The sequence below is a fragment of the Micrasema longulum genome, unplaced genomic scaffold (genome assembly GCF_059751315.1).
Source record: "Micrasema longulum isolate JH-2025_06_02 unplaced genomic scaffold, ASM5975131v1 h1tg000376l, whole genome shotgun sequence".
In the NCBI taxonomy this organism is placed as follows: domain Eukaryota; kingdom Metazoa; phylum Arthropoda; class Insecta; order Trichoptera; family Brachycentridae; genus Micrasema; species Micrasema longulum.
The window spans coordinates 399272-425778 of NW_028277577.1; the positions used below are offsets into that span (position 1 = coordinate 399272).

The following is a 26507-nucleotide window of genomic DNA, read 5'->3' on the forward strand; positions in this document are numbered from 1 at the left end:
GTTCATAGACTATCAAATTAAGTAAAAAAAAAAAAAAAATATGTATCGTATTATCGGCGCCGTGATTTTTTAAGTTTTATAAATAATATTAATAATCATGGTTTATTAACAAAAATAACAATTACTTTGTCTACTACATAAACAATATGATACACATGTAAATATTACTTTCAGTAATGAAACGCTTGAATCGTAATTTTGTACCTGTCAAGTAAAAGCCCTCTGGACGTTTATAATAAATAAAATTAAAATAAAAGAGATCCAAATTACTTTTTCAATGAAATCATTTATTTCTGTAAGTCAACCTTTTTAAATATATTTAAATAAATAAGTAATGATTACATTATAAAAATTGCTTACCATCTTCAAAGATATGCAGATCTATGGATTTTTTTTCAAATTTTCAACAACTGGCATGGGCTGCCATATTTTGATGTTTAACATCCTTCCAACACATTTTTTGCCTGTTTTGAAAGTGAAAACACGCATTTTCCACTTGGCAGCCATTTTGTTAAACTATTTACTCAATAGTAAAATAACGTGGGATTCGGAAGGCTTTCTTTAGGACACGTCTTAAAACGTAATGTCAAAAGAAGTGTGAAAATATGAGAACTGTATCTTATTCAGCTGAAATAAATTGATTTTGTGTAAGAATTATAATGGAAAGGAAATTCGAAAGATTTTAACATTGTTAATTGCCTACGTTATGCGTCAAGATTGGCAAAAACAATGAATACTACCCACCAACAACTTAAGAAGTCCAAGTAAGTCAGTCTTGCGATCCATCGGGTGCTAGTCCAGGGCTCTGATTACAATGGGAAGTTAACAGAGTTATCTTCAATTGTCTTTAAAATACAATCGAATTTTAGTACGAAAATGTGTATATTTAATGTTTTTTTTAAGTTCAGTTACATGATAACAACGAAGATACTTAACTTTTTTTTACAAATATTCACAATTTCGTTTGAATAAATCGATGTTTCTTTATAGACAAAAACAGAGTTATTTATAATTGTCTATAAAGTGGAATCTAATTTCCACCATGAAAAAACAAATATGACTATATTTTTTTAATATGCTCAAGTACAGGTAGTCAACGAAGATAGCAAATTATATAGTGTACATATTTAAGGGAAGAAATGGACACTATAAGATATCTAACTATGTTAACTTTCTATTGCAGTTTAAAAAAAAATACGCTTTCATTTATTTAGTTTGATACGTTTATGCAAAAAAAAATCAAAGAGTAATTGACACATTTTTGGTCATGCGGTTACTAGAGGAGATCCCAGCAGAATGCTCGTACGAGGTTTTCCCGTGATTTTAAATTATTTGATACCAAAAACACTTACGACTTTTGCTCAGATAAATTTCTCTTCTGTGACCCCTAGAGAGTTCAGTGTTTTGGATGAACATACCAAGTTCTCCAAAACGAAAGCCGTTTTTAGTGTTCAAGTTTGGATTTTGTCTAACGGAAGAGATCATTGCAGGAGACTGCTGCGAGACATTGCATAGATCCATATACTTTTAAGCGTGTTGTTCAGATGTTTATTAAAATTGATGTTCACGTAATAATTTTTATTTTTAGTATTCTTCAAAAAGATGAATGCTTCCACTTTCCATTATGTTGTATCATAGAGTTGGCTCATAGAGTTAGGGATACGTTATATATTTTTTTTGTATGTGTTTGTATGATTTAAAAAATTAAATATATTTATAAATAAATAATATACGACAAAAAATTAATTCAAGCCAAACGTAAACCGGAAAAATAACAATACAATATTTAAATCCAAAAAAAAAGTAAAACAAAAATACTCAGTAATTAGAGTAAAACAAAATAATCCTCCCTGAACTTTCTGCTTTCGGGGCCCGGGGCTCGTATTATAATAGGAATTTAACGGAGTTATCTTAAATTGTCCATACCAAAAATAATATATAACCTTTTTAAAACATGTTACTTTATAGGTTACTGACGAAGACATATCGATATTCTTTATACAAATGATATACACATTTGATTCGGTTTGACCGAACATTTGATTTTTGTTTCCGGACAATTGAAGAAAACTTCCTTAATCGGTGCCCAGAGACAATGAAATATTGAAAAAACACCTTTCTCAAAAAATACTCCATGTTAACCTTGTCGGTAATAAAACTCGAGCTTTTACGCATGATACTTATCATCTTTTAATCGAATGCCGTTATGCTTGTTCGCTCACTCAGAATATTATTAATATACTTTTCTATCACATTTGCAGTAATAAATCATTTGATTAAAAAAAACGTGAGCATAAAAAATATGCATGACTGGTTTAACAAATATATATACGACTTTAGGTACCTACTTCGTGGTGAACTGTAAATTATTGTCTGAAAACATATTTTTCGTTAAATTTTCTCTCAGGAGAACTACGTACCGGACGCCAAAGAATATTCTGACATATTTTCTAGATATAAACTCATACGCTGTACATTGTGTTGATGTTATTAGTCAGTCGGCACCCGTTTGTTTATTATATTATATTAATGTACGTAGATGAATATAAATATGGAGTACCGGCCTTTTTGGCTCGCGAAAGCTGAATGTACCGACGTCAGAGGGCCGCCACATAAACATGTACAAGAGAAATACACGCGCAATAAGCGAGTTCGGCAAAACATACGACGAAAATAGGAAAAGTCATGATCCTAAACAGTATGCGGCTTTCAAAAACAAACCGAACACACGCCTGACACGACGCGCTCGTACTTTTTCCGCGCGCTTTGCAAAAAGTTCGAATTGTCGCCATTTTGTGAAAGGAACTTTTATTTGAAAACAATAGACAATCGAGGTTCGTTCTTTTTTAGAAAAACTTCGACAGTTGTATAAATTTTTTAATATTGTACATATTAATATTGTTGAAATTTTTAATGTGCTCAGTGCCACGGTAGTAGACATTTTCGAGAAACAAAGGTTAATACTTCTTCATTTGAACTGTTAACAATCATCTTTACTTTGACTCAACGAAGTTTTGTGATTTTTATGGACGTGTTGAGAGTAAAATTTGTTTGAACAATGGGTATGATTACAAGAGTGAGGGGAAGAGTGCGAAGTGATTCATTATCGAAGATAGACCCGAGAATAAAGGACGAGAAAATAGCAAAAACTGGTGAGTTTCATTATTGTTGAATTTAAAATGAGATTAGTGAACAAAAAAGGCGAAAATTTCTAGTTTCTTTGTACGAAGTCAATACAAACATAAAAACAGGTAAATCACCGCTGGCCCGGAAGAAAACGCCGCAAAACAAATAGCAACTTTTCGTCCTGATGAACTTTATTACGACTGAAGCTTTTTTAAAAGTTCAAAATTCTATATGACCTCTAAGTGAAGTTTTCGGGGTGAATACGGTTGATTTAAATTAGTATTAGTAGGTTTAAGTACATAAGATAATTATATTTGTTCATTTATTGGTTAAACTTTCATCTCAAAAAAAAAAAACAAGTCATTGCACTTTGACTTACGACGTTTTTAATTAACGAGGTTTTTAAAAAAAAAAAATAATTTGCACTTTAGTTTAAAAAATGAACTTTCTGTTGGTAATAATGACTATTTATTCAAAAAATAATCTGCAAGTTTTTACAAAATGCTCATGTTTTTAAAAAATTAATGACAAAAGTCCCCCTTTCTTTTTTTACGTTATTCAAATTTTCATTTGATATGCGATATGCCGTTACTTCTTCGTCCTGTTCCTATTGGTATCTCACCGAAATAATGCTGGCCAAACGGTGTTTTACACGATGCCTGGTTTGTCTTTATGCTGCCTTATCACTTTCATATCTGTAAGTGGAATTTTTATTTTTATCCCTTGCATAGTAGTAAAATCTTTTAGAGCATAAAAATCCTTGAACAACATGCTCCTGATTTTTTTTCATATGAATAAGAGTTTAATATTGTTCAGATGTGAGTATTGCCATTTTTGTGAGAGTTTCGAAAGAATTCCAGGGCAACCGAGCTTGAAGACGTTTCATGTTAGGTTATTTCGTGCTAAATGCAACAGTATTTTTTCTCGACCGTTTTCTGAATATGTATAAAATACACCTTACAGTAAATGACCACTGTTTGCTTATAGATGACGCATAAATTAAATTCATTTCTTTGAAAACATACAATTTTATTCATAATTCTATTTTCAATAAGTGATGCAAGTCAAACAAAAACTATGGTCACCCGATTTTACCAAGAAAAGTGTTATAATTTCAAAGGAAACACCAGTCAACTAAATAATTACTTGGTTCCTATCTAGAAAAAACGTCACAACTCTAATTCGTCATATAATTAAACGAGATGTGTACGATTTTGACTGTTTATAATCATGAAAAATGTCATAATTCGAGTTATTTCTGTTTTCCACATCAAATAAATTACAGTTTATTCACAAACATGGACACTTACCGACTTGTGTCATTTTTATTTACATTTTAGACGTTCTCTCACCACAACTGATGTAACGTGACGATATTGTTGATGACGTGGTGAACAATACGCAGCAAGTGAAAAACGACACTTTTTCCCTTTGTTGGCTGTGACTTGACGAATGACGTTTTTCTACCGAATATAAGTTTTTTTTAAGTTGATGCAATTGATAACTCAAATCTTTACTTGACGTTTTTCTTCCGAACCAGCGACATGATTCCATAACAAATTAACACACTAGGTCCCAATAATCCCATTTGGATCATTACTATTATTTATTGAATCGTTCTCCATTTTTCACAAGGCCAAAATATTGTTTTACATACTCATTTTATGATAGTTTTGGCTATTATAACTGTGAAAACCACGCATATCAGTTGTTATTTGACACACAAAAGAAATGGATTTGTTGCATTTTTTTCAGACGGATATATTTCCGATGATACTGACAATAAAAACCACAAATATGACTATTTTCTTATAAAACTGGAAGATAACACCCTTTTTTATTGAACTACAATCATAATTGCAAAATACACTGATTATTTACTTGCGTATTTATAAATACATTTAACCGTTTTTAGGAAAACTATATCACGTGTTTACATTGTATTTTGATGAAAGAAGACTTTTATCAAGTGGGTTTTCTTTTGTAAAATGTAAAAAAATATATGCAATGAAAGTTAGGACCTAATGGGTTAAATAGCTTAATTTCATAATGCATATTAAATATTATTATATATACTTTTTAAAGAATATTTGCACATATATGCAAACTTCATCGAACAGGTTGTGGTTCTGTGATAGTTGCGAGGACTCACGAATCAGAGGTTCGAGGTTCGAACCTAGTTCTACCAATCATAACTTGATCTATCAAGTTATTTATTAATATTTACATAAATCATACAAACATTTTTTTTTTCATTTATTCTTTCTCATTTTTATAGATTTATGTTACCTCATTGTTTCTAACATAACATAAATTAACAAAAGAATCGAACAAATATCAAACATTGAAAGTGTTTAAAAAAATATTTTTAATGTTTATTTTATCTAGAAATTTTATGAAAATAATCAGAAATACTTAAGTGAGCATATCGAAAATTGAGATTGAATTTTAAAAAATGTTTAATGCGTTTATTTGTTCACATTAATATTTACTAACCTATCGTGACTTTTTGGGCTGTACCCGCGATAATATGGTACAATATTTAAAAGTAAAAATAACAATTTATATCATGCTGTTAATCGTAAGAAATTAAAAACTCAATGATATTTAAAATTATATACGAATTCGGCTAATTCAAATGTAAAATTATATTTTGAAAATATAATGCTTTAATACCAAACTTATAATTTGTAGATGCATGTTACTAGTTTTTAACCGATGTTATCACGTTTTGGTAAAAGGCCAATAAAGGAAAAAAACCTTGTTTTAATACTCCGATTTCAAAAATCAACCTTAAAAATAAGTACCTATGAATAAAAAAATTATTAGTTAATGGCTTAAATTATGATGATGACATTTTAGTAGTAGTTAGAAATAGCACTTTGAGACGAATAATCGCCGATTTGCTGTTGTCAAGATAATGACCCACCTATGTATCTATTCTACAATTGTTTATTGTTTACATTTCTAAAATTATGTAGCAATATTCAATAACAGCAATCTGCGTCATCAAAAGTAAGACGACAGATGACTCTTGTGCATGACTTACTCAGAATCAGACCATATTTTCTAAATGGACTTCTTTAAATCTTAGTAACGCTATGTACTCTATTTTTTACATTAACTTCTATCACAGTGGCCAAATCATTCCCGTGATTTTGTTTACATTGATTTAGTCTAGTTGAATGCATCACAGCACTATTATTTTTAGATTCTACGTCTTTTGATAGCCATGGAATTATCGAGAAATAATTTTATCGTGGGCTGATAGGAACCGCGAGTAAACACTAATGACATGACAAAATTAGCATTAGCATCGTGAAATAATAAAAGCTGCTAAAAATGCTTGCTAATTTGAATAATTAAATATGAACACAATGCTCATTCAGCATAGCAATAGAATTAAAATTCCAATTTTATTATAATCGGTTATGATGTTGATCGATTCAATTTCTTAATTAAAAATCGTAAAGTAAATATAAGAACGTAAAATATAAAAAATATTTTTGGAAAACCCTGAAAACAAGGGAAAATATTTTTAAAAGAAGACAAAAAAATATTTTTTGATTTTTCAAGTTTTTTTAAATTGAATAATGTAAGATAACGCAACCCATTTTGACAAAAACGCAACAATTATGAAAATTCTTTTTTTTATACTTATTAGCTCTGAGCAGCAGCATTTCATATTCTTAGATAATTTGTATTGCATGCTTATGAAATTGAATATAAATGAATGGTCAGAAATATACATGGAAATAAATATGAATTATTATGTTATTGCCAAAATGGCTGCGTGTAGAATCGTGTATAAATCGTGATGTTCAGTTGATGGCATGGTACCGGTTTACGACTGTGTTTGTTTCAAGGTTTGCGTGTGTACGTATGCAATACCTTTATAATATAACGTTATTGTTTACCAAGAAGGTAGTTGCTGGACTTAAGCCTAACACTAGTCATCTAGCCTTGCAGTAACAAAAATATGCAATTGGTGGATTAATGCAGTGGATTTTATGTCAACCTTGTTGGAAAACGCACCCGAGACATCATGAATGGTAGGCAAATGCGCTAGCTACTAGACCACGAGACATATTGTATTATAATGCATTGAAACTTGAATTAAAATTTCAATAAGGCTCAAAAGGGTATAGTATAATACCATATAATAATAATAAACACAGAGAAGGAAAACATTATTGAGAAGGGAATATGGAAGTCTAGGCATTTACAGGGCTTATGACCAGTCATTGGCTGGTTAAAGTGGCCACTTTACACACCGTGTAACATTCACCATTCTGCCCGTGTTTAAACATCTACATTTCCTCAACTCTTCCATCGGTTGACTTTTGTGAAGTAAAGGAGCTGAAACCTTTATTATGTGGGTGAGATTCATCCAGCTGAACCAAATCACCTACTAGGCAACGCGTAAAAACACTTTTCACTTTTCCAATTTTTATACTTCTTCTTTTACCAGGCAGTTAATACAACAATGTTTGAGTATGTCCAAATGCTTGCAGACTGACTGGGAAAGTTTTCCCTCTCTGTTGCAATAAATTTGAATATGAACAACTCCCTAGGGAGGAAATCCAGCCAGTCTGCAAGCATTTGGACATACTCAAACATTGTTGAAAATATTTATCTTTATTTCTTGGCCTTAAATAAACGCCTTGATGTCCTCAACACGCATAACTCAAAATTATAAAATTTATACGGATGTATGCTTTTAAACAAATTCCTAATATCGATAAACTTTTGTATGTGATAATTTAACTACATATATGTTCCTCAAACTTTTTATTAAATAAACTCCGTTTTAGAATAAGTAATTACCAAAAATTAACAAATTAATCATTACAAAATAATGAGGTATTTATTTATATTTCCAACAATCTAATTTCCTATTTGGGTCGTTTGTTATCAGATTAGTCTATGCAAAAATTAATATAGGCATATACAAAAAATAAAATAGAGTTAAACTTATAAACCTTATTTAATGCCAATAACCGGATTGAACAGCACTTTTGTAAATAGTTTCGCGGGTATATCTAAAAATCAGAAAATGTCATATTCATTTAAAACTAGTATCTTATAATTTTGTAAAAATCTAAAACTATATTTAAATTTAAATTGAAAATATCTGATGTTATTATCTGCTTAATCTTATATAAATAGTAACTATGTTGAACATGAAAACAATTTACTAGTTTTGGAGATGCCAGCTGAGGCAAAAATGCTCATTTTGCAACAAAAAAATATGTAGTTCCTTAATCTAAACCAAGGAGTTTCATTGATACTTTGTATCGAAAATTTGTACTGTAGAATTTAATCAATAAATATCTCTCAAAAACATCAATATCTTCTCCAAGCCGATATATTTAATATAAATATATAAATAGGGAAGGCGAAACCAACTTAGGTTTTATGTTTCCAAGTTTTCGGTTACGTCTTTCACTAGGGCCCAAAAAACTCTATTTTTTCGCTACAAAAAAAACTCTATTTTTTCGCTACAAAATGGAACATTTCAGGATCACATAGAGGCAATCAGTGATAAAGCATTGAAAATGTTAGGATTTAATCTGCGTATGGACAGGGTTTTCAAAAATACCCGCGTACTGAGAACTCTTTACAACTCCTTGGTGCGAAGTAGACTCGAGAGTGTGTCGATGAAGGCCAGAAGAACTGAAATACTATTTTGTGATGGAAAAAATCAAAAGAAGTTCCTTAGGTGTCTCTGCATGAGAGAATGCGTAGCAGGAGAGTGCAGGGAGTGCAGGGAGTGGAGTGGCTCTCCGCGACCGAGTTTTTCCAGGGTAGGCTTGGCTACAACAATTTGGAGACTAGAAGGAATGTGAATTTGATTACACGTTTTTGTCGATTGTTGCGCGGTATGGTCGATAATCCTGAGGACTGGTTTATATGTTCCTAATAATTACCTAAGACAGCATTAGCATAGATTGTTTCATATTCCAATATACAGGATCAACCAGCCGATGGTTATGTCTATAACATCGCTCTGGATGTTGATCTGTTTCATGTGTCCGAAGGGGTTTTTCCGAGCAGGATTCTCCTACTGCCTTGACAAGAATCTCTGTTATGTATTTTCATTATACGTATATCTAAAATTTAAGTTTGTAATGTACATATTTTTTATGAAATAAAAATTGAATTGAATTGAACATTATTCTAATTTAGCTCAATCACTGTTTGTGATGAGTTGCATCTTGCTAAATCATTATCGAACTAAAAGTTGATAAACTCGTCAAAGCGACTTATACCGCGCAAAGTGGGGCGTGTTGTTCAGGGCTGGTATTCTGAACGCTTTAGCAGCGGTAGAGAACACGTTGATAGCACGTAATTTACGTACTGATTACGTGCTCACAATGCTTTCTCTATCCCCACGAAAACGTTCTGAAACGCACTGAAAATGGTTAATAAAATTGATATTTATTTAATACAGTAAAACTCAAATTATCCGGATTAATAAGTACCAGGGCCCCAATTACAACGATTTATCTTAAATTTTATCTACAAGGTAAAAAAAAGTTGTCTGTATGAAAATAAGAATATGCAAACAATCTTTTCTTCTAAATATGTTCAATTATATGTCACCGACGAAGATACTTTAAATGCTCATGCAAATATACTCATTTTCGTGCACAAATATCAGTTTTTCTTTATAGACAGCCGAAGATAACTCTGTTAACTTCCATTTTAATTGCGGACCAGGTGTTATCCGGATATGCAGAAATCGGGATAGTTAGATTAACCATTGAATTACGACAATGTTTTGAAAGAAAACGAAAATTTTACTCTATGATCACTTTTTTAATGCTTTTGAAATTATACAGCGTATTGAAATCACATTAAAAACTTACTTAAACATGTCCAGTAAAGTTAGCTTTGACGAAGAAACTCGATTGTGCTTTTTATTTTTTATTGTAGCATCATTTATATTTTTTATTTCCTGATACGATTCGAATATTTCTAAATCCGAATTACTGGGATTCGGGTAAAAGGAGTTCTACTGTAATTAAAAAAAATAATGTGTATGCTTCCGCTTTACATTATGTTGAATCCCAATCCAACACAGACAAGGCTTTTGGTGTAGTGGAGTTTGGGATACGTTGCTGTTTCAGAGTTACAAATAAGTGTTTTGAAATAGGTATTCAAACTCGAGTGTTGTAGAATTAAAATAGTTTTATTTTTGTAAAACTACCGATATGAATGATAAGCTTTCTCGTCAAATTAGATGATGAATATTTTGAAAACGAAAACATAACAGTCACGTTGCCAAAATATTTATGAAAGGGACATAAATAATTTTCAAACACTAACAAATTACGCGTTTATGAGGATTACTAATGAGTTATACAGCTCTTAAAATAATATTTCAGTAAAAAGCGTCGATATAATTGTTTTTGTTTACATCGCATATATTTTTTGCTTTACGCAAAATACGTATTTCAAATCTAAACTACTTTCGTGTAAATATTTACATGGAAACGACGCGCGTCGTAGTGTTTATCAATATTAATGATTAAGAACAGTTTTGTGATTAGTTTCTTGATCCACGCTTGAGCAATTAAACTAATTGCGATCAGAACATCTGAAATTATTACATTGTCTTGTATCTACTTATTGTGATTTAAGGTACCTAATGAAGCATTTGATTTAGATCAAATTCTGTTATTTTTAGAAATTGCCACAATTACAATGTATATATTGTATTATCAGAAGCTAAGACGAAGTCGTCTCGAAAACCATTCATACATTCATCTGTAGTTTGTATAGGTCTCAACAGTTTTAAGAGAGCGTATTTTTAAACTTGGATGAATGCCCTCTGTACGGGCATACTTTGTTTTTATTAGCAAGTGTATACAAATGAATATTATTTGTATTATTTTTGCTTCCAAACATGCTTCGTTATAAAATAAATGTGGCTATGTAGAGATATGCTAATTTTCTCTGCGGAGATTTACTAATTTTCTCTGCATCCATTTAGAGGAAGAGCACAGTTCTGCGTGTGAAATAGAACAGGAACCCTGGACGTGTGTTTTCGACTCGATGGCTGCTCTCAGTTAAAAGTCTTGCATAAGGAAATCAGGTGAACTTAAATCCACCTCGGTGTGTAGTGGTTGGCGCGATCATCTACAATTTTTGAATTCCTGAGTTTGATTTCTGGCAGGATAGACGTAAATTATTGATTTTAAACGTTTTTTGAACTGCAATAATATTTTATTGTTCCTGAAGCGTAAGACTGATCATTAAACTTAATATAACCGATTATCGAACAATGCTGCATTTAGTTTACCAATGCAGTACCATATGCACTGGGTGTAGAAATGAGGATAATAATAAAGTATGAATACTTTCTATTATGATTTTCACATTAATTTTCCAAAAGAAGGATAGACGTAAATTATTGATTTTAAACGTTTTTTTGAACTGCAATAATATTTTATTGTTCCTGAATCCCCAAACCGTAAGACTGATCATTAAACTTAATATAACCGATTATCGAACAATGCTGCATTTAGTTTACCAATGCAGTACCCTATGCCCCACTGGGTGTAGAAATGAGGATAATAATAAAGTATGAATACTTTCTATTATGATTTTCACATTAATTTTCCAAAAGAAAACAATTGTTTCGCGTTATCAAACCATTTAATAGGATAGGCGCTGTCTGCGAATTTTAATGCATAGGTATTTGGACATTGTTTTTCTGTCACTCTCCCAAATGCTCTGCGGAAAAAGCAACGGCACGTCAGACTGATTATGCCTACCTAAAATCAAAAAAATCGAGGTCTCGTAGTGCCGTTCTCCGCACCACAAAACTGATCCGATTTAGATTTTTTAAAAGAAAGAGTTTGAGAAATAAATTATCTGCGTCAGCAAATTTTACTTTTTTCATCCAAAGACGGCAGAAAAAACGAGGCACTTTGAAGGCTCTCTGGATGGTCCTGGCTTCTATAAAAGACAATTTATAAAATAAAAAACAATGATAGGGACACGCCAATGGGGGCGTATTAAAAAAAATGCTCCAGTGCCATAATCCAGGGAAAAATACGAGAATATATGAAAAATACGTTTGTATGAAGAAAAGTCAGACCGTTAAAAATGTTTTATTTTATTTTTAGTTTGCCTCCTCTCCGTGGTTTTGCTGCTGCCGTACTGCGGGCGGGGGGCCGGCCCCCTCCTGCTGGGAGGGTGGCTGGCTGCATACTCCTGCCTCGTGCTCCCTCTGCTCATCTCTGCCAACTACAAGTACCCTGTCAAGGTCTATAGCAGAATATTGGCCCATGCCAAAGGTGAGAATGGCCAAACAAATCCACCCTAATCCAATAATTTTTAAAAGGTTTCGAAAATAGGTATAAACTATTTTTTTTAATAATCAAACCTCTTACTTAGTTCTCTTCTATACTCGTTCTAATATAAATACACGTTTTGAATTACATTTTTTTTACTTACGCGCCCACACACACGCACCCACCCGCATTCATTCGAATACTCACATAGACACACATGAATACAAACGTCACTCACATATAATTTTTGTCAACTCTTTTCCTATAATATATTATGTATTATTAGATTAGAAGTGAATTTTTTAATTGGCTGTAGTATTGTTAATATATTTCTACTTATTTTGTATGTAATATCTGTAAAAATCCCAATTAAAACAAAATAAATAATTTGTTCAAATACCTAAAATAGTTGATAATAAGTTTGCCTACTTTTTGCCTAAGGGTTTAGGGTTTGAGACATGAAATATTTATTTTAAAATGTATATTTACACATTTATGTTTTACCCGTGACCCCCGTGGTGTAGAGACAACTTGCCTTACGTTCGAAGGGTTCCGGGTTCAATTTATATTGATCCGGGTGTTCTGTGCTGTAATTTACAACTATAATTGGACTTCCTGCACTGTTGTATTAAAAAAAAACATGGACTCTGGACTGGAATCTAAATTGAAGCACTGTTAATTTTGGTCTTATCCAACAAAAAATATTGAGATATGCTGAAATCGGTATCCTAAATCAGTGCCCTATGGGCTATTGGGTACGAAAAAGGTAATGTGTTGATAATTTTTTTAGTATGTCCAATAGTACACTTTTTTATCAGTCTTACGTTTCAGGTACCAGTCCAGGGACTATGAAATATTCTAGTGTGAAAGTACCCTTTTAAATAAATATTTCAAAAAAACCATGACGGGAATCGAACCCGAGACCTCTAGCATGGTAGGCAAACGCGCTGGCCATTACGCCACGGGGCTGACCTGCCGATTAAATATTAAACACATTATATTTATAACATTATGCTTTTATCGCTCTCAAGTCCTTTTAACGCTTTCAGAAAAAATTCAACGCTTTCAGTCCTGAATTAATTCCTGTGCGTATAAAAAGTGTCTTGTATTCCGTTGTAGGTACTAAAAGAATTCATAGAAAAATTTAATATGTTTCGAAACTTTTTTACCTTATATACTTATCATCGGGTTGTTAGCCAATGGCTAGTATTGCGGACTCGCGAATCATAGGTCCGGGGTTCGAACCCAACACCCATGCATGATTCCCATTTTCTAATCGTGAGTTAGTTTCTAACAACTCGTTGAAAATGGCCCCGAAATTAAAATATTTGCGTAAATCATAAGAACGCAAGTATTTATTTTTTAAATCCTTAATTTTTTTAAATAAACACTGGCTGAAGGGACGGATAATCGACGATGTGAAATTATTTCACAATAAATGATTCATCATCATAATCGAATTTTAAGCACACTTTATGGTCCATAAAGCACTGAATTAGAATAGTACATGCAGGAGTTCTTGATCATGTGTTAAAGGAAGGTAAGGTGATCAGTCTTACGCTTCAGTTTGCCATCCAGAGATAGTGAAATATTTCAGCGCAAAACCACCTTATAAATGAATTCTAAAAGAGGACGAACCAGTGAGCAATATAGTGTTTTAACCGTGAACATATTAGTAAAGTCACTAGATGTCCTGCTAACAAAACCCAAAAGTTTTAGTGACTTGTTAATCATAGTATCAGTATGTTAATTAAAGGTAAGTTTAGAGTCCATGATAACTCCGTGGTCCCTCATAGACTTGACTATTAATTCTAAGTATTGTTATAGATTGTCCAACTATCCAATCAGAACAACTCACCGGAGAGTGACATCACTCTCGGAGTAAATAAAAAATTACAGAGCTGAAAGAATCGTAGCGATAAATACTATACGTAAAAAGAAAATAAACATTTTTGGCTTGGCTTAAATGTAAAAAACCACTAAACTTCTTCTTTAAGAAGTAAACTGCCGCCGCTTTTCAATTTCGGTAGGTACGCAAGTAAATATATTTTTAATTTCGTGTATATAATAAACAGCTGGGATAAAAGGGTTTGAATTGCGAGTTGAAAACAGGCAAATAAACATCGGAAGTATTGGAATAAGAAATTGGGTCAAATGTTTACGCATCTAAAATAGTTGGAAGATCAAAATATACATCGGCCCACTGATCTATTTTGTCTGTTGGAGAATATTAAAAAATATATCTACCCAAAACGAAAATATTTCATGATGTCAGCGTCTGAACATGATCGTCGAATTATTTAACAATCTAAGACGTTAGACTTATATTTCAAGAGATTGATCGAGTTACTCTTCTGAGTTACTACATTTTTTAAATAAATTAATACAGTTACACAAATGACACGTTTTAAAAAAAATATAATCTACGTTTATATATTTAGTTAATGTTAGAACTGTTATATTCAAAAAAGAGACTAGCTCTTGTGCTTGGAGAGTGACTGTATTTAGTTTATTAATTTTCTTTTATAATTTTCACCAGTGACCGGGTTTCACCGTAACAGTCATCGTCAGACTGGTAGAAGGCTAACCAAATTCTTATGTTATAAAATATACAAGTGAAAGCAGGAGTGACTAATGATGATTTTATATAACTATGGGAATAAACTAATTTACATTAACATATTACAGCAGAGATGAAGAACATTTAATAAAAGGTAATATAGAAGTCTAGGCATCTACAGGGCTTATGACCTGTCAATGGCTGGTTTAAGTGGCCACTTTACACGCTGTGTAACATTCACCATTCTGCCTATATTTGAACATCTATATTCCTTCAATTCTTTCATCTGTTGATGTTTGTGAAGTTAAAGAGCTGAAACCTTTATTTATGCAGGTGAAATTCATCTAATTGAATTATTTCACCTACATACTAAGCAACGCCTGAAAATGTTATTTTTTCAATTTCTATACTTCTTCATGGACCAGATAATTTATCAACGAATTTATTTTGAAATAAAATAGGAGGTAGTTAAGTCGTGCCTATTTTTAAAGAACGAAAAACATATTTTTGTTCATGGTCATGTTTTCTATAATATTGATGGTGTAACGCAATAACCAATGAAGCAACACAACGCTGTTCTTCGATTTTTAAGTTTAAACTTAAAATCACAATTGCTTTTTTTTCTTTTTAACCCTTAGACTACTAAACAACGATATCTCGTTGTTGTATAACCAGATTGTTGCTGACGTCATAATCCTCTAAAAGGTCAATAAATTTAGGAACTTGCTGTTACTCATATATCATATATCAACTCATATATCATAATATAAAACATAAAAAAAATATAGACAAATTATTACTTAATTGATTTGATTTCAGTAGTTACTGTTTTTTTAAGACGTTGAACTGTTTCATCCTCCACCTAGTGAAGTAGTGTATAACGCGCTTGCTACCACAGAAATAGCCATTACAAAATTATATGTGAACTAGCGATAAACGAAACGAAAGATTTTTCTTAGAATTAGTTATATTTTTTTAAAAGAGAAGTGTGTTTGTAAAACAACGTATTCCTTACAATTTCAAAAATTAATATGAGTTATAGCATTTCCAATTAGATTCTCAAAAAACTGCTTAGCAGTTACCTTTAACTTCAACCCTTGTTAAAGGAATAACATGCTTAATTTCTATTTTAGAGGCTTGTCAGCAGGTGAAAAAGAGAGGATATGGAAAGAAGTTTGAAAAATACAACACCTTTAACCAAATTAGAAAACTTATTTCTTGTATTTTGTCTTGCAACTGGCGGGAATCGAACCCGCGACGCCAGTTTCACAGTTGGCCGTCCAACCGACTACGCCACGGTGCTTGTCTTTGCATTTTATTTAATTAAATGACAAACAGTTGAAGTTTTTTTTAATAAACTGCTCTACAAAATATGCTGTACACCTTCTACTGATTTGTCGATAGTTTTTAATATATAATTGTAATATTGTTTTAAAAACATTGTAACAAATGACATGTCTTGTAATGGTCGGTTCCACTTACCGATGTTGATGCAGGGTCGGGGTTTTTCGTACTGAATCCTGTAGAATTTTTCTCTCTTTAAATACACATTTTGTCAATAATTTATTCAGAAATTGATTAATGGAACACTTGACGTGCCGAATTACCGACAACATAAATTTTATTGTGATCGAATCCTAGCGGTTTCGTATTTTTTGTGAACGACCGGCGCCGTTTTCTTCTTCAATATTATTAACAGGGCTGGAGTAGACTTGTCGACCTCTGTTATACAGGGTGTTCTTTAAACCCTGTCACATCCGAAACCACGACGATCAGTATGAGCAAGAAGACATATTGGCACATAAAAAAAAATTTTGGAACTAATAAAATTTACAAAAATAAAATATTTAAAAAAACAAATGGTTGCTTACTTCTGCAAGGAAGAAGCGAGGAGAGGGGAGGGGGGAGTCTGATACACCATCAACCACATGGCCACGCCCCCCTCGCTTCTCCCCTGCAGAAGCAAGCAACCATTTGTTTTTTTAAATATATATATTTTTTTTAATTTCTGCGTTTTGAATATGATAATATGTCTTCTTGCCCATACTGATCATCGTGGTTTATAACTTACTTACTCCGAATTCAAATGAATAATCAAATTTCAGAAAGAGAGATTCAAACGTCACAAACGAAATGTTGAAATGACTTTTGATTTATAGTGTACCGAAATATATTATGTTAACATTATCAGATTATTAATCGAAGTTATTTTTTTGAAAAATAATAATACATATAGCTTGTACGGCTATATTAATATAAATGTATATTTTTAATATTTATATAGCACATAGACTCGTATTGATTGTACACGTCGTAAATAATATGACTTAGTAGAGGTGCGAAACTGTGAGAGCGAAGTAATGTCTCAGAAGAAAAAAAAACAAATCCACCTGTTCTCTAAATCTTTTAAATAGATCCGTAGCATGTGACGGCAAAATAAATTGTTTTACAAAACCGTGTTACTTACATTATTACAAAATTTTAATTCTTTTGAATTCCTTTGAATTAAAATTTTGTAATAATTTAATTAAAAGCGTCATTCATAAAATCATTTTGTAAAGAACCTTTACGTTATACATAATAATTATGAAAGTTTAAAAATCTATTGCGGAAGAACGCTAAGGATAAACATTCTGTAAACAAGATACAAATTACACAAAACAATACAAAATGACTAACATTTATATTATTTCACAGATAGCAGAGTTCGTGTATTACCATAAAACTAATCAATTAGGCGGCAAATTATTACTTTTCATAATTGAAAAAACGGATTTCTGGTTTGAATTTAACCAAATGTTACTATTCCAAATGTGCTACAATAAGTAGGTCTTAGTTACATAATTAATACTAATTGTTACTACTGAATTAATTTGTTGTATAAATAATTACTTGTATATTGCTGTAATAAATATGTAAAATAATAAAATAAAAAAAAAAATAATAATTATCATTGTCATGTCTACCAGAATTTTTAAAAAATTATTTATTTAAAACATGTCCGATGAAATCACAACAATCTGATCTGATTTTCCAAAGCCCAAGTTAGTATTGCTTGTGCGTTAACTCACGTTTGTTATTGGTTCTTTAGGTCTGTTGTGATAAAAAAAAGCAGATTTGCGCCCCCATTATAACAATTTTTTATATCAAATTCTTAATCCACCCCTGTGTTTCTTATTACAGTAATGTCAACATTACTTTATGAAGCAACTAAGATAGACTTTACGATTCTTAATTGATCTGTCATGTCAGATTAGGATGCACCCCTGTTTAGTTCGAAAATAAATTAAATATAATAATGTTTCCAACCCTCTGAATATTATCGTCCTTACAGCGCATTACATCACTGTTGCTAACTGAAAATCTCTATTCCTTTATTCCATTTTATAATTTTATCTTAATTTTTTTTAAAGAGAAATACTTGAGTTCTTAATATTTACTCAAATATTCAAATTTTCAGACCATTTACTAAAAGTCGTAAACAACTTGTGCTGGAAAAATGGAAATCGGGTTGTGGTAGAGTGGGATTTGAACCTCGGACCTTTGGCCCGTGAGTCCACAATACTACCACGGGACCACAACCCGACTTGTATCACACATAAAAGTTTAGATAAACATATTTCAACAAAGAAAGAGATATTTTATAGAAAGGAATAAGAATGTTTGAGCAATATTTTTTTTCTTTGTTCGGGCGGATGAAGAATACAGCTCAGTGGTTGTCGCGTCCGCCTACAGAGTTCCGATTCCCGCCAAGGGCAACGTAAAATATTTACTTTGACCTTTTTCTTGGCAGAACGAAAAAAAACTTTGTACTCATTTGATGTTTGAAAAAGCTTCAGAATTCAACAAAAACTTTTTCTTTGTTTTAATCAAAGTTTATTATTATTTAGCAAAAAAAATATATTTGAGTTCTTATGATTTACCCAAATATCTCATTTTGAGGGCCATTTTCAACGAGTTGTTAGAAAATGGGAATCAAGTCGGGGTAGAGTGGGATTCGAACCACGGTCCTTTGTGCCTTAAGTCCGAGGCACTAGCCACGGGACCACAACCTGATTCAAAATTATGAATTGTCGTAAGTCAGTTAAGAATGAAAAATATGGTAAAACAGTTTATACTGAAAATGCGTAACTCTTGTCTTAGTTTATGAGAAAACATGAGATCATATTATGTTTCCTATAGGATACATTGCCAAGATGAGGGTAAAAAGTGGTTCTACACTGCATTATTTCATAGACATAGACTGGCATCTGAAGCGTAAGACTGATCACCTTTATCATCATCATCATTATCATCATCATCATCATCATTATTTCTCCACCAGCATCCATCACTATCGGTGATCAGTTTCAAGCTGCAGGAGCGAGTCTAGGAGAAATGAAATATTGCAGTGTGCCCTTAAAACAAGTATTTCATGCCCATCCTGCCAGGACCTCGAATCCGGGACCTCAAGCAAGCTATTCCACGAAACAAAAAAATGTATTTTTCATCCGCCCGGATACGAACAAAACGATGTCCACCTTACCTCAATAAAACAGATGATCGAGATATTCCGTATAAAGTTTACTTATGCAGTGCCCTATGCGCCATTAGGTGCGAATAAGGAAATGATAACGATAGGGCAATATTATTTTTTTTATTATTTATTTTATTTAGTTCTATGATTAACACAGTCTAATATATATTTACAACAATTTTTACATCTATACTTATTCTAACATTATTTATCACTATTATACACTTAATATCCTAATTTATAATATTCACTGTTTCATATGTACATATTCATTAATTAAATTCACTATTTAAACTATATATTACCTAATATTTTTCACATACATACTTTTTACATTTAATTTTAAATATATTTACATTTATTTCATTTATTATGCTTTCTGGCATTTCCTCAAATAATTGTATTCCCTTGTACATAAGGCAGTTCTGGAACATTGCTTTTGATTTCTTTTCCAGTCTTATATTTTTAGATCCTCTTGTTGCATAGTTTCTATGAAAGAACTCATTATTTTTTAGTTTATTTTGAAAATATCTCGGAACTATTCCTTTAATAATTTTGTTTATTTCTTTAGCAACTTTGAATTTGATTCTTTGATCAATTGTCATATATATCTTGATAATTTACATAGGAAAAAAGATTCGGTACTTTTTTCAAACATTTGGACATGCTCAAAACGTTTAACAATGTTTGAGTATGTCCAACTGCTTGCAGGGCTGGATTTCCTCCCTAGGGAGTTATTAATATTTAAATTTATTTCAACAGAGAGGAAAAACATTTTTGAGAAGGGAATATGGAAGTCTAGGCATCAACAGGGCTTATGATCTGTCATTGGCTAAGGTGATAAAGGTTTCAGCTCTTTTACTTCACAAAAGTCAACAGATGGAAGAGTTGAGGAAATGTGGATGTTCAAACATGGGCATAATGGTGAATGTTACACAATGTTACACAGTCATAAGCCCTGTTAATGCCTAGACTTCCATATTTCCTTCTCAAAAATGTTTTCCCTCTCTGTTGAAATAAATTTAAATGCTCAAAACGTCTTTGATATATTTTTATTTTATGCATTACGCCCAGACGGCTTTTACAAAAAAAATTAGTTCAATTACAACTATCCGGATTAAAGAGTGACAAATATTATCACAAAGTTAGTTCCCAGCAAAGTTAGTTGCTTTGACGAAGAAACTGTTTTTTATTTGTTATTATATCATCTCCTTTATTTTTTATTTCCTGATAACGATTCGAATATATTTTAATCCGAATGTCTAGATTTCGGATACACGGAGTTCTACTGTATAAGCAGTTCGAATATTTGATAATCCCGTGTTAATGTAAATGATTCTAACTAAAACTTTTTGTTGCGCACACACAAGAAAAAGTTTATTAAAGATTTGAATGGACTGCATATCGATCAATATAATGATGAAGTAGAAAAGGATAGATGTTGTACTTGATTTTTTGAATGAATTATAGTAGGAGAAGCATTAAATATGTTTGTCCAAAAGATAAATGGATTTGTTGTTTTGTGAATTATATATATTTTTTAAATTCAAAATCAGTTTAAATAGAGTTACGAACCTAATGTAGTATTACTTATTTTTTCAGCATTCGGTAGGCAGATGTACCGCCCAGTATTGTCTTTTATCTGGTGTTTATACTCTCCTCTGGACCGATGTGAAAAGATCTTTAGTCAGATGACGAACCTTTCCACCATGGCTAATCAGGTAACCAACATTTTTAAATAATATATTTGGCGACTTGATTTTTAAATATTAAAGTAGCGCAGGACAGATACATATGCTTTCGTTGTAGTGATCGCCAACGTCGGGGGGACCCGGCAAGGCACTAGAAGAAAAAGAACACTCGATTATTATTTTTTTGCAATTCAGTGCCCTATGCACTACTGGGTGCGGATATGGAAATGATGACGATGATCAATTCGAGAAAGCTGTTTTTTTTTCACAACAAAAGACCAGTGCCTCGATTATGAACGCTATCTTCATCTGTATATATCGAGACGGTATACTTAACTTCTGTACTATCTGTATCTTACCTCGGTATGTTCTACCTACTTGTCATATCGACATCATATGATCGAAACAAACCAATGGAATGACCGTAAACAATTAGTCCGCGTTCCTTATGTCATTAAAATTAAAAATAGTTCTCATTTATATTTTAAATAGGCTTCTGTAATAAAAAGTGCTCACTTCAAAGCGATTATAAACTCCAATAAATCCCCATGCAAGCAAAAAATGCTCGCTTGAACATGAACTTTGCATGAGTTTTGGAAATCAGTCTGTATGTATCTACCGATCGACCACAAAGCCGGCTCGATACATGCACTCGGAAAGATAGTAAAACAGATGGAAAAAATATAATAACTATTTTTTTTTTTAAGTGGTAACTTTCTAACGCCTAGATACTCTTATTTGTTAATAGGACTGAACCCAGTGACATTATTTCCACATCTAGTCGTTCGTTTTATTAGAGTGACAGTTATGTCGGAATTTAATTCGACTTCAAAACTAACTTATTTCTTTCTCATATTTTTAATAGGCTTTTAAGAAAAAAGTGCCAACCTCAAAACGATTAAAATTTTTAATAAATCATAATTAAAGGAAAAATTGCTAGGTGGAACAAAATTTTTGACACTTTTAATGCGTAGATAAACGTATCGAGGGGTTCTAGGGCCGTCGATATAAAATGATGTACTTACATCAAAACTTGATGGTGGGGATATCGGTACTATACCTTTGTAGTCGGCCGGGAGACTTTTATCTTCAATTATGACGTCATACTGAAGCTATGTCATTTTAGAGCGTAGATATGTGTACCGTCACGTACGCTTCCCCTTGATTCATATCGATGTACCTACCCAAAAGGTAGGGGGTCGGTAGTATATATTTATAATCGCTAGAGGGAATTTATCTTCAACGTCAAGGTGAAGGTATGACGTCTTTATCTTTCCATCATAATCGAGGCCCTGGAAGCCTAATTACAGTGGTGAATTACACAACCCTGGCTTGAGAAAAATCACATTTTAATTTTTATGTTCTCACCGGAAATCGAACCCGGTACCTTTTGTGTGAGTCAAGCGTCTAACCACTACACCACTATTTGTTACCCTTTCCATTCATGAGATTTTTAGAACTTATTAAATTTATTACTAGTAATTTTTTACTAAGGCTACATACACTAACATCTGGGGTGCTATTTTGAATCTTCTCTACTTCCTAGAGAGTGATTAATTTGGAATTTTTTTTTTTTTGCATGCGTTTACACTTTGTTTCACATCTGGCCACACTGATAATTAAACCACAAATAAATATGAACACGTCGAACCAAATATGATGACTTTCATTTAGAACATTATTGCGACTTTAAGCATTACCAAAAACACTTAATTAAAAAAATAAAAAAAACAGTTTTACACATAATTTGACGTTTAATTGTGTGTGAGTCAAGCGTTCTTAACCTAGTGGTGGTGTAGTCTCCAAGGAGGCCACCCGACAGTTATAATTGACAGTAATAAATGACAGTAATAAATTCATAAGCTGATGACACGATTTCCTTTAGGGGTAGACAGAGGATTAGAACACCACATCACTTTGACTTTGCACACAGACCTTGGTATCTCATAGTCATACGTTCTTTTATCTAAGCACGCTGATTATTTCCAATTTTAACACAAAAAAATAGTAAACCATTTCACAAAGAACTAATCACTGTCCGAATTGACAGTGGGAAAAACAAGAAATCCCATCCCAAGAAGTATACTGTGGTTTGCCTAAATTGGCTATTTTTCAGGAGAGTAAAAACGAACTTTTTATATCATTAATATTTGAAGTATTAACTTTGTGGTCAAACGTTTTACTAAAAGTTATTAAATATTAAAACCATTAACAGACTTTTCTATGTCAACCGGTTTCAAGACGTACCCGTCTCGTCGTCAACATGCAAAACCTACTATACACCTTCACTATAGTTGTTGCACAAACCGTCGAACGTCTCGAAACCGGTGGACATAGAAAAGTCGGTAAGTGGTTATAAACAAATATTAAATGACATTTAGTAAACATTTAGTATTTTTTTCATTTGACTCTTAAAATATGGAAAGAACACTGTAAAATCAGAATAACTCTAGTGTTCTTCTCGATTTTTACTCCATTGATTTTAAAGAATATTAAAGTCCGTGGTATATCTCGCTTCGAAAAAAATCGTAGAGATACTTAAGTGTTCTTCTTCGAAAGAGGAAACAAAGTCAATCAACTGCATTCATACCTCAAAACAGTCAAATTTAGACTTTTGACAGTGTACTTCTGGGGGTGCGAAATAATTGTCTTCTAGATTCTGAAAAATCTTAATTAATTAAAAGACATCTTATCAATACTGTCAAATAAAGTAATCTAGGAAAACCGTAAATTTATCGTACAAATAACAGTTATATTTAAATAAAATAATTCATTGCAATTATCACTGAAAATTTACTACTAAAGTGTTATATTTGTAAATTTCTCTCCCCCTTTTAGTTGGTGTTCTTCCTCATGTGCGACCGCGTGTTGGTCGGGCCGTGGGGCCCCAAACAGCGCGTCACGTGCCTCTACTCCCTCATGTTCTACAACGTCGTTGCCTACTGCGTCTCCTACATCAAGGAGCTCGTGGAGAAGGAGAACTGGTCTCCCTACGTCAACATGACGCACCATTCCGACCTCAAACACCTCGCCATGTCCACGACCAAAATAGTCCTCGAGTGGACGAAGGCGGTGACCTTCATAATCACCGTCATCTTCATGCTCCTGGTCTTCGGGCTAGAAAAGGGATTAGAGCAGTACCAACCGTCGCTGCTCTACAAGATCGTAACGTGGTCGTTTTACATGACAACAGAAAAAGTGTTTGTTGATATTTTCCCCGCGTTTTTACACTTGTTCCATTTCGAAGTTTTTGAATCATTAGAGTCTTTATACGCTCCCGTTATTTTAAGGTTTTTCACTGTCAGTCTTTCATTTCTTTTAATTGTTCCTCTTGTATTCTACGCGGAATACAAAATCGTCCTTCTAGTTCTTTATGTGAATATATTTATCAGAAGTAAGGACGCTTGGTTGAACTCTTGGAAGGTTCTGCGGACGGAGTGCGCCGTTCTCGATCAATTCAGAAAGGCCAGCAGGGAGGAGATCAGAAGTCTGGAAGACGTTTGCGCTGTTTGTCTCAACTCCATGAAGTCCGCCCGAGCGACCCCCTGCCAGCACTTCTTCCACGGAGACTGTCTCAGGCAGTGCCTGAAAGCGTCGAACAAGTGCCCGATTTGCATTAGAGAATTTAGATTCGAGTGAAATATCATTAAATATATGTGAAAATGAACAATACGTACCATACGGTGAATTAAAAATAAATAGATATTAATTGATGATGCCCATCTGCACACTCGCTCAAACAGCGCGGGAGGAATCTGTGCGTCTAAACTAATTTATTAGTACCTTTAATATATGACGTTTTCGTCAATTTATGAAAAAACGTATTTTACTTTCTGGTACCAATAAGGCAGTCTTACAAACTTTGAAATAACGCATTTTCATTATAATAATATCGATAAAAGTGTAAAATGTACTTTTTATTTACAAATTCATAAAGCGAATTTGGGATAAATATTCTAGTATTTCAATGTGAGTTTGATCGGTCGCCGTGATACAAACCTCACTGGGTTGATGTACCTTTAGGTCAACTTAAATGATTACCTATCTACTTTACTCATATTAATAAATATTTTAGTATTTTATTAAAAGTTCAAATAAAAAACCGTAATTTTTTTGATCCTGAATTTTGAGTTACTTGAAAACATATTTAATTCCAAAGATTTTTATTAATGCACAGAGGTATCGTTTTACACATTACAAAACAAAATTGGTCATCACAAAACTAAAGTGCATTTTATACATAATACTTTTAAGTGGGGTGTTCCGAAAAAAAAAATTGATACTAGAATACTGAACAAGTATTACATAATGTAAGTTAAGTGATTTTTAAGCAAATGCTTTTAGGATAAGTAAAATAATTTTAGGAATAGTTTATGTTTTGTTTATATTGTTTTGTGAAGAAGTGATCAGATTTCAAATTAGTTTCGTGATTGATTATTTATTTTTAAGTAGTAAATTTAGGGTATTTTTTTGTACCATGACACTTTTATTGCCGATCGAATAAAAAAAAAAAAAATTATAAATAAAGTATTTAAATTTTGTAATAAAAAATGTGGTAAAAAATTCATTGATCATGGTGGTTTATCTAAATAAATATTATCTTTATTCTTTAAAAGAAGTTGCCATATTTTATGCCTCGCTTATTATGCACAAGGCCTAATATATTAAGCAACATTGTAATTTTATTTTTATTTGTAATCGCTAGTAAAAGAAATTATCGTGATATACTGTCGTGGTAATTTGATAACGATTAAGATAAAAACTAAAATAATGGAACGATACATGTAACTTGTCAAATAATCCATTATTGTTTTTTTTTTTATTTATAACTTTAAATTCTGATTAAAAAACCGGCCCTATGTTATTAGTCCAATAATAATTTATTTTGTTTTAACTTTTATTTACGTAGAAAGATAAGGGGGGGGGGGGTAGAAGGTATGTTGAACTGTGATGTGAAATTAGTTCGAACTGAATAAACTTTGATGCCTTTATTTAAAAAATAAAATGACGTAAAAAATATTGATTTCTTAAGTCGTCAAATACAATTAAGACGAGTCAAAATCAAATTTATGCATATAAAAAAACAGGGAAAATAATTATTGTGTACCGCAGTAAAATTTAAAAAAGAATTCACAGTTCCGTTTCCGCATCCAATGGAGCATATAGCACTTTATTGGTTCACCATCCACATGGTATCTGGATCATTTGCGTCATCTGAAGGTAAGGTCTTAAGTCTTACGCTTACGGTGGCAGGTCCAGGGACTACGAAATATTCCAATGTAAAAACATAAAAAAGAACTACTATACTC

At 32.2% G+C, this 26507-nt stretch overlaps 1 protein-coding gene across 1 annotated transcript; it reads left to right on the plus strand.

The window, feature by feature from the left end:
- Positions 1-2695: 2695 nt before the first annotated feature.
- LOC148282110 (uncharacterized) lies at positions 2696-25728 on the plus strand. Its single transcript, XM_088225612.1, has 4 exons — positions 2696-3152; positions 12264-12434; positions 21110-21228; positions 24037-25728. Exons 1-4 carry the CDS (start codon positions 3059-3061, stop codon positions 24835-24837), a joined length of 1185 nt encoding a protein of 394 aa, XP_088081738.1. The 5' UTR covers positions 2696-3058; the 3' UTR covers positions 24838-25728.
- Positions 25729-26507: the final 779 nt, after the last annotated feature.